Genomic DNA, 10,139 nt, shown 5'->3' on the forward strand with positions numbered 1-10,139 from the left:
GTAGAGGCACGACAATCAGTTTCATTTAAGACGCTATCTGGCGAGCAATAGAAGTGTTAATATGAAAGTAGTCTAATAAAGGCCATTTTGCATTATTGAATAGTGGAGTTATTTATTCAACAGTTTAGTGATTCGAACGTTAGTAGAAGATTGTAAATAAGAGGAATTGCAGTAAATTCGTTACAATATGTATATACTAATTAAGGTTATATGGCAATACTACTCAAAATATTTTTATGAGTTGTGGGATATATAAAGGAATATATAAATTGAGGTTATATTTCAGCCTTAGGTGGCAACCCTACATAAAAATATTATATTTCTATCAGCCTTTATACCCCCAGTGGCTTATCTCATTAATTTTTTTTTAATTAAAATAGCTGGCAACCTTCAAAACAATGTTTTTAATGGAAATACCTTATTCAGATAGCTTAGAGCGTCTAAGATCTAGATGAAGACCCCATTTATTCAAATTCGTGGAAACTACTTGCTCTTGATTTAACTTTGCGATCTATTTAATAAACAATCGATTATGAAACTCATTTTTAGTAATATGCTCTCCTCCTCTCCTTTTCAGGTTTGGTTTAAAAATAGACGCGCCAAATGTCGGCAACAGCTCCAACAGCAACAACAATCTAATAGCCTTAACAGTTCGAAAAATGTTAACTCGAGCTCGTGCTCCTCGTCACGTAACAATTCCAACAATAATAATAACAACAATTCCAGCTCCTCAAATGCCAACAAATCAAATTCACACTCGTCACATTCCACTTCCGGCAGCAGTGGTAGTGGTAACAAATCGAACAATTCATCAAGCGCTGGCGCCAACACGAATAATTCGAATAATGCAGGTAGTTCTTCGGCAGCAGCTGCTGCAGCCGCTGCCGCAGTTGCACAATCCATCAAATCGCATCACAGTTCCTTCCTTAACTCATCCTCCGGTTCAGCGATAACGTCAAGCTCTGGCTCTGCCGTATCTTCACACTCACACTCGCACCCGCATCATATGTCCGCTGCTGGTGGCATTAATTCACTTGCGTCCGGCCCATCAGTGGCTACTGTGAGTTCACTAAATGCCTCCGTAGCAGCGCATCAAAACTCTTCACCACTCTTGCCAACACCCGCCACCTCCGTTAGTCCTGTCAGCATTGTTTGCAAGAAGGAACATATCAGCGGCGGCTATCCAGGCGGCCCATTAGGCAATGATGGTTCATTACGTTCTGCATACGACTCACTAAAAGATGGTGGCGGCGACATTAGTAGTAGTGCAGCGCATCATCATAGTATTTATGGTACAGCGGCATCGTCAAATCCACGTCTAGTGCAACCCGGCGGTAATATAACACCAATGGATTCAAGCTCCAGCATAACCACACCATCACCACCCATAACGCCCATGTCACCACAATCGGCTGCCGCTGCAGCGCATGCCGCACAAAGCGCACAATCAGCGCATCACTCAGCTGCACATTCAGCGTACATGCCCAATCATGATTCGTACAATTTCTGGCATAATCAATACCAACAATATCCCAATAATTATGCTCAAGCGCCGAGCTACTACTCGCAAATGGAATATTTTAGCAATCAAAATCAAGTAAACTATAATATGGGGCATGGCGGTTATAGCGCTTCGAATTTCGGTTTATCACCCAGTCCCTCGTTCAGTGGCACAGTTTCCGCGCAGGCCTTTTCACAAAATGGTCTGGATTACATGTCACCACAAGACAAATATGTGAATATGGTGTAGAATCTGCTTATGCAATATTGCAATAGCAATAGTAGTGGTACTAATGCCAGCGGTGGTGGCAGTGGTGGCGGAGGTAGTGGCAGTAGCAGCGGTACTAAAAGTGGCATATTAATGGGCGGTGCCATGAATAGTGGCGGTAGTTGTGTCGGTGGCGGTTGCGGTGTAGGAGGAGGTTTAAATGGCGCTGGAATAATCGGAGGAGGGGATAGCAATAGAAACATTGGCAGTGGCCACAATTATATTGGAAACACGAGTGGTGCTAGAGGCTCATATGGTAGCTACCACGATAGTAGTGAAGTATTCACAACTATGCCGCACTATGCTGGAACAGCAGGTGAAGGGGGAGGATTAGATGGAGGAGGAATGGGAGGTGGCAACAGTAGCAGTAGCGGCTCTAATGGTGGTAATAATAATATAAGTATTCGTGGTAGCATGCTACAATATCAACAAAACTCTCAACAACAACAACAGCAGCAACAACAACATTCTTACCAATACCATCAATATCATCAACAAGCACACTTATTGCCAACCATAAAATTATCGCCCGTTAGCAATACTACACCACCACCGCCGCCAACCACACCACTAACATCAACTGAATCATTGCCGTTATCGCATTTACCGTCGGCTTCTGCAACGTCAACACTACAACCACCACCAACACCGTCGTCGCACTACTTCGAATCCAACGATGAGTATGCGTGAGCTAAATGAGTGCTTCTGAATTGACTTGATTGTTGTAGAACAGGCCCGCGCGCAAAAGAAACATATCTGAAGAGAAGGGTTCAAAAAGAGGGAAAAGTAATGTAGGGTCTGAGTTTCGAAAGTGGCTTAAATCAATTTATTTAAACAATGTCTTTAATTGAGAATAAATATCTTAGCAACTTTTTTTTTTAATATTAAAAAATATACTTAAGCCACTTTCAAAAAAGAAAACAGCTGATATGCTAAATACAGTTAAATATAACGTTCTATATAAAAGAGAGCTAAAATGAAAAAAAGTTATAAAAAAATGGGAGTAGCAGTGAAAATAATAGATCTGCAGTCAGTATCAACGAAATTATGAGTGATAAATTAAAAGAAAAAATTAATAAAAAATTTGCACGCAAAGCCTAAGTTAAAATTATCTATGTATAAGTAAAGTGTGTATGTGTGTTTGTATAGAATTTTAGAAGAAAAAAGGGGAAGCAAATATATTTTTTTTTTAATTTTTTTTTTTTTTTTTTGCTTATATAAATATAACAAAAAATGTTGCCAGTACCTTTACCGTGTACTCTTTTATTTAGATATGATTTAAAATTTGTATAAATAAGTTTAAATTTTGTTTTAGATTGCACAATTTAATGTAGATACGAAAAATATTGCTATAAATTAATTTCGATTTTTTTAGGTTTTTACACGTTGAAGTATGCGCAAACTAAAAATATTATTTGATACATTTTTGAGCTTAATAAATTTTATATTTCAATGGTTTTAAACTCGCAAACAATTTATAATAAAGGCAACTTAATTATGCTGTTTTATACAAAAGAAAAATAATCAAGTATAGTGAAAATATTGTCCATGATATCCAAGAATATAGCTCGTAAAAATTTCAGTTTTTTTTTAATGTTTAGTTAGTAATTGCACGGTCTGCAAAAAGGTAAAACAAGAAATTTTTTGGTACGTTAACACGTTTAGTGTTTAATAGCTATACGTGGTTAAAGTTCAACCTTAAGCTGTACCAAATTGTTTCCCGATACAAGAACCAAAATTTTCGAAATTTTTTCATTCCTTTTTTTTCTTTTGCAATTTCTTTCATTATAATCCGTTCTGGGCGATAAAAAAAAAAATATTTTTCTCGACGTATAGCCAGTTCGTTTATTTTAATTTCCAATTCATGTTTTTACCAAGAAAATTCATGTAGTTTTTTTTTATTGAAAGGCGCATTCAGAAATACGATGCATAATTTTCTTGTCAAATGAAAGCCATATTACCTCATACGCGTTTCGTGTCATTTTATGTCTTCTTCAAGGAGCTTTAAAAAATCCTATTGAATCCATAAAACACTCGAAACGCACAAGAGGGTAAAGGGACATTGAACTTAATAAACAATGAAAGATTTTCCTATTCGTTCGAAAGTTTTAGCACAAAAGTTCCTAATATGTTTTTTTGTATATTTTATTTATTTCTTAACAAAAAGTTTTTTGTTTTTTATCCGCCTCTTTGTAAAGGATTCTGGGCTCAAATTCGAAAAAAAAAATTATTTTTGTAGGCCTTGAGCTCGAATTCGAACTCGGAATTAATTTATTTCCACTTCGATCCTTCTTCATTCTGGAAGAAATTTTCTTACTATTTAAAGAATTTTTGTCAGAGTGTCAACACATTTCCTTTTTGCATTTATCATTTTTACTACATATTTCGTAAAAAAAATACAAAACATTGAAAATTCTTGCTTAAAATATTTTGATAAATTTTCGAGGGATTTGTTATCGAAATATTTCAAGAAATTTTCGAGGTTCGTTTGCATTGTCCTAAAAGTAACTTTAGTTCATTTTGAAAGTTTTGCATATTTTTAATTGTTCGTTTTAGTAATAATTTTCTAAAATCTCCGCCAGCTAGACTGAACAAAAGCAGGTAGTTGCCAGACCGTTAAAGTACGGAAGAGTACTCGAAAGATAAGTACAAAGTATTACTGTTCTTCGAATTTGAAAGTTGCAGTAAATAGTATACATAGCAAGTCCTTAAAGGCACTTTATTTAATAAAAAGCTATACGAATTCTTCTTCCTCAAAAAAAAAAAAATACTTGTTTTGCGTTTTTATAAAATACTTCAGAGGTTCTTGGTAGTCCGTTACTTGTACAGTTCTTTTAATTGGTTTTCCTTTTTTCAAGTAAATACTAAGGTACCGATAGTTCAACTTGTACTTGGTACTTACTTTTTACAGGTGTGGCATCTACTAACATACTTCTTTTTAAATTTTATAACACTTTTTTCAGGTTTAATTTTTCTTTAAACCCCACTTTTTACATTTCGAAGAATTTTTCATTAAACATTTTCAATTAAAAAAAAAACATTTTTAGAATTTTCTGTATCAAACTCATTTGTGGCGTTTTTTTTAGTTTGAGATAAGGAATTTAGTGTGTTTTTGGAAACCAAAGTAAATTTGAATTGATATTTTACCTTATCTTATTTTATGATAAATTTTTTGTTGGACTTGAATCGAAATCACTTGAAATATTTTTAAAACGAAGTTGAAATTATGATTTAGAATCATATAATACTAGTAATTCGTATTATGCCGTCAGATATTTTCTGATAGTTTTTAAGGGATTTTCTATCAGGAAAATATATAACTCACTAAGAATCAGATTTTATTGTTTAACTAACTATTTCCAATGTGGCTTGTCACGCCCGTTACAAGCCAAACAAGCTAATGTTTTCTTGAATTTTTTTTTTAAATTTCACCAAATCATATGCTTAAACCAATTTTGAGAAGAGTTTTTATAGTTTTGCTGAAATTATGTTGATTTGTTGTCCCACCCGTCACTGTTAGTTTTTTTTCTTCGTTAATTAGGTAATCAAATTTTATATTTCGTTGATTTCGTATCAAACAAATATTCGCCTTTAAGTTATAAAAATTCAAACTTTGTTATAAATTAATAATTAAAGAGCCATAATATAAAATTTGAGCAGCCACAAGTCAAAATTCCACACTCGTTACATTGGAGTACCGATACATTGTGTAACAGTGATTTTCAAACTGTAAGTCGCGACCGTCTGGTAAGTCACTGCACTCTGAAATAAAAAACATGACTGGTTTCGCTATATTTGGGTTATGGGGCATGCAAATACATCACAAGTTTTTTGGGCTTCCTGAACCTTTTAATTTTTTAGTGCTTTAAATTTTACCGTTTCATATCAAAACGCAATAATTTCAATAAAAACAGTTTCGAAAGAATCGAGAAAATGTAAACAAAAAGTGTAATGTCTTAATATAAATCGAAATATTTAAAGTAATATTAATAAATCAAACCAAGCATTCTTATTCTTTTAACGAACTACATTGGAGGTATTGCAAAGAAGAATTTGATTATATAAAAACGGTGAAAATTTTTTAAGTCCACTTTTCCGTTTTGATATGGAACTCCCCGTATATTTAAAAAATAAAATAAAACATTTAAAAAAAATCTTTAAACAACAATTTGGGTATAATAACATAATACGAAAGAACCAAGGAAGTTGTCAACACATTTGTGCTGGATCTTCAATTGAAAGAATAGCGATTTAAGAAAATGAAAATTATATTATACGATCACTGATCGAACCTCGTTTTGAATACTCATTTCAAAATTATGATAATTTAAAAACTGGTTTTTCGACCACAGATGGTATAGCGCGACACAGACCAAGGTTTCAAATCAATTTGACGAAAATTTCTAGAATTCGAACAACAAGACATGGTTGCAAAAGTTGCTGCAGAAACTAAAGAAGCTTAATCCAAAATTGATCTTCATATAAAACTTATATACTTTATAATTTTATACGATTCTCAAATAAATTTCTTGAAATATTTTTTTTCAACATTCTTATATTAATATAAATTTTTGCAAACCCATTCATTGTTTCATTAACTAACTTTGAATGCATTTTTAATTTTTTGGAATAATTTTCTATTATCTCTTGTCAATTTTGGTTTGTCTCGAAACCAAAATTACCAAGCAGTGACAGAAAATTGCTCCAAATTACTTTTATTTTTTATTTGATAAAACTTATTAATCATGCATTAGCCTAAGGAATTTAATTAAGTTTAATTATTTAGCATAAATTTAAGTGTTAAAGAGAAATAACGAATAAAATGTATTTAAGTTTGTTTTCTCCCTTTTACCCGTCCCCATTTCAATGCTAAGTAATTAATTTAGGTCAACAAAAATAAAAAATAAGAAATGTAAATAATTCAAAAAATATCAAAACAAAATAAGCAAATTTCATATCAAAGCACTTAAAATGTATGCATTAGAAAATATTGACAAAAAAAAACATTTGAAAATAATAGTTATTAAAAAAAAAACATATTATTATATATAGAACAGAAATAGAATTGTAAATTATGGAAAACGAAATTAATAAGTTTATTGTAGGTTAGTTAAAGCTGCAAAAGGTATTTATAGCGCTCAGTTTGTGTTGGACAAACATTTTTCGACGACATCTCATCACAGTAGCGCTCAAAATGTTTATACAACACAAAACTAGCAAACATTAAACTCTAAAAAAAATTAAGTTAAAAACAAGCTAATTTATAGCTAATTTTATTTAGTCATTTAATTTCATTAAATTAATTGAAGAAACACAAATAACAACAAAAAAAAAAAAAAAACAAACCTCGAAATTAAATAAATTTGTAAAAATGCATATAAAAAACAAACACATTTAACAAATTATAAATAGAAAACTTAAGTAACTACTACGGTATTAAAGCACTTAAGATGTAAAACTCATGAATATGAACTAAATGTATGTAATTATTCATAATTGAAATTGTAAGCAAACTTATTTAACTAGACAACTTAAACAAGTTGATAAATATGTGTACAAAATAATTAAAAAAAAAAAAAACAATTTGTAGTTATTACTCTAAACAAATAATTTTAAAACATAAATGCAAATGTTTATGCATTAAATTTAGATATATATATATGTACATGTATATATAATTTAAAGCAAATAAATAAATTAATAAATAAAATTTAATGTGTAATGCAAAATTACTGGGTTTATGTTCATTGGAACGGTTGCAATAAAAAATTGACCGCCGCACGGTGGGGTATTTGATCAATCTAGCTGGCCAAAATTAAAACAGCAGTTATGTCTGTTAAAAAAGTGGTTGTCACACTTCATTGTTATGAAAGGAAATTTTTGACAATAAATTCGCGGTGTTCCGCGCAGAATTACTTGTATCGAGCCCCCGGTTCCGGAGGGACCCGGGGTCATTTTTTGGCTTTACATGAGATATGTTTGTCAATATGGGTATCAAACGAAGGTATTTTACTCCGCATTTCTAATGATACTTTTGAGTAGGGTTGTTCTAAAACGAACGAAACACGATCAAAATTAAGAAATTCGTTGACAAAAGTCTGTTAAGTACGTATTTTCTTAACTCGTGACCGATGGGCTTGTTATAAGAACAATTTTTCCAAGCACACCGTTCGTATTTTATGACCACTTTGGTATTGATGTGTGAACCTTCTGTGCTCATTCCAAGCACTACTTGGTCTTGATTTAAGATTTTGCGTTCTCACGCTTCGAGAACAATTTGTGGTCGATATAACATTTTTCGGTGTCAGTTTAAGAACGGTTTGTACTTGATCTTTGGGGGGAGTGGGGAAGGTAATTTTCTCAAGTAGTATCCATTCATTTATTTTTTTTATTAATAAATAATTTTTTTGTCATTAATAAAAAATATTAATAACAAAACAAAATATTATTAAAATTCAAAAAAGGTTTGAAAAACGCATAATATGCATTTTTTCATATATTTCTCCTATCGAGAAATTTTTCTTATTTGATGATGCAATCTGAATATATATTTAAAACATTTCATAACAAGTTTGAGAATTACCTGTGCATATGTGAATTAAGCTGAACGAAAAATAAGAGTTAAAAAAATAGAATATAAAAATTGTTTAAAAAACTTCAGAATTTGACGATGATCGAACTCGCGTCACACGATCGCAACCGGAACATCACAGCCGCTGGGCCACTACAACTGCTTTGTAGCTTGTGCCAAATGTTGTATTTGAGATTGTAGTGCACACGAATTATACCGCTTCTTATTTCTTGAACTTAATTTAAGAACATTGTTCCCATTAATAGAACAGTTGTTAATATTTTAAGACCAGCCGTTCTCTTTTCAAGAAAATGGTTGTCAGTTCAAGAACAAGGTTGTTGTTTTGAGAACAGGTCGTTCGTTTTTGAAGAACAAAAAAGTGAGAACATGAAAAGCTTGAATTGAGTCCGGTGGTGCTGGATTTTAGGACGGCGTTTTTCTCTGAGTGTAACCTCCTATCTTATATTTCTTTGCATATCCACTACCATCTCGGAAACGGCTTGGCCGATTGGAATCAAATTTGGTACATCGATATAGTATTACATTTTAAGATTTTTCACCTAGGCGTTTCCACTGAGGATGTTTTCACAAGGTTGCCACCTTTTGCCAATAGGGGTATCAGTCTCTTACAAAATTGTTCACCACTCAAAAAACCGCGGGTATGCGCAGCCGTTTTTGTTATTAAACTTTGAAACAAACATAATTTAATGTATTGCCAAAAAATTACTGACATGACATGCCATGGAAAAAAGATATATCCTTTTGTTTGCAAGGGTTTAAAAAAATTTAATATTGAAAAGTAGTAGCATTACAAGCACAATAACTCAGTTAAAACATACGGTATAAAAAATCTAACATATGAATTAATAATATATTTACCTATTCTAAAAGAACATTTAACTAGATTTGATTAAGGCTAAACAAGTGAACAAGTATTTAGGTTAGAAATTTATATTGTTTTTTAATCCAAAAATACATCGAACTGCACACAATTTTTATAGAATTTTTGATGTGCGCGGTTAGCTCCGTTGACGTTGCAGATGGGTTTTGGGGTATGTATATTATTCAGTGGAGATCTAGGAACGCCAGGGAGAGTATTTAAAAAAAATTGGAATATTTTGAAAAATCGACTTTTGGCCAGCTAAATGATCAAATACCACACCGTGCTCCGCTTTACCACATTTATTGTTTTTGCGGGTTAGAATGGAACCACCATAATTGCTGCCATCGCCAGGGTTGGATCAAATTCGTTATGGATATTCAAAGAAGTTTGACCATTGATACGCTCTTATCCCATCGCATTTGTCAAATAGTTCGTTACGCTCTGATGTAAGCAGCCTGCTGTAGCAGCCTGCAATATTGCCAAAACTTGCAATAACGTATTTACATTTCAGAATGCGTTCACATTTATTACCTGAAAAACGGGAAAATTTTGAAAAATTTAAATGAAAAAAGTATCCCTGCAGATTTTGGTCTTAAGATCGCATATTCGTTTTCCCCATGTATATTGACTTCGAAATCCCTTTCGAAACAACCCAGTAATTCTTCACAGAAGTTGCACGGAGATTGCGGTGCAGTGGTGTGGGCTTTCCGCATGTCAAATGCCTCTCTACATTCTACATTCATGGCACCACCTGAGTGGTAAACCTGATTTTTACTGCTTTGTCTGACTCCTGGATGTTGGCCCCTTCGCTTTTATGCACACTTTGCAATTGGCCAACTACTCTGTGATTGGCTGGTGGCAACAAACCTAATTGAATCTCCGTTTTAATTTTCTTCAAAGTGTTTTTGATTCCAATA

At 32.7% G+C, this 10,139-nt stretch overlaps 1 protein-coding gene across 1 annotated transcript in view; it reads left to right on the plus strand.

Moving 5' to 3' along the window:
• The window catches only part of oc (ocelliless), a 410,517-nt gene extending 403,348 nt beyond the window's left edge, over nucleotides 1-7,169 (plus strand). Inside the window, 1 exon segment of the mRNA XM_067783502.1 lies at nucleotides 578-7,169. Coding sequence (XP_067639603.1) covers nucleotides 578-2,458 — 1,881 coding nt within the window. The 3' untranslated portion in view covers nucleotides 2,459-7,169.
• Nucleotides 7,170-10,139: the final 2,970 nt, after the last annotated feature.

This window comes from Eurosta solidaginis, chromosome 4, assembly GCF_040869045.1.
Source record: "Eurosta solidaginis isolate ZX-2024a chromosome 4, ASM4086904v1, whole genome shotgun sequence".
Taxonomy (NCBI): Eukaryota; Metazoa; Arthropoda; class Insecta; order Diptera; family Tephritidae; genus Eurosta; species Eurosta solidaginis.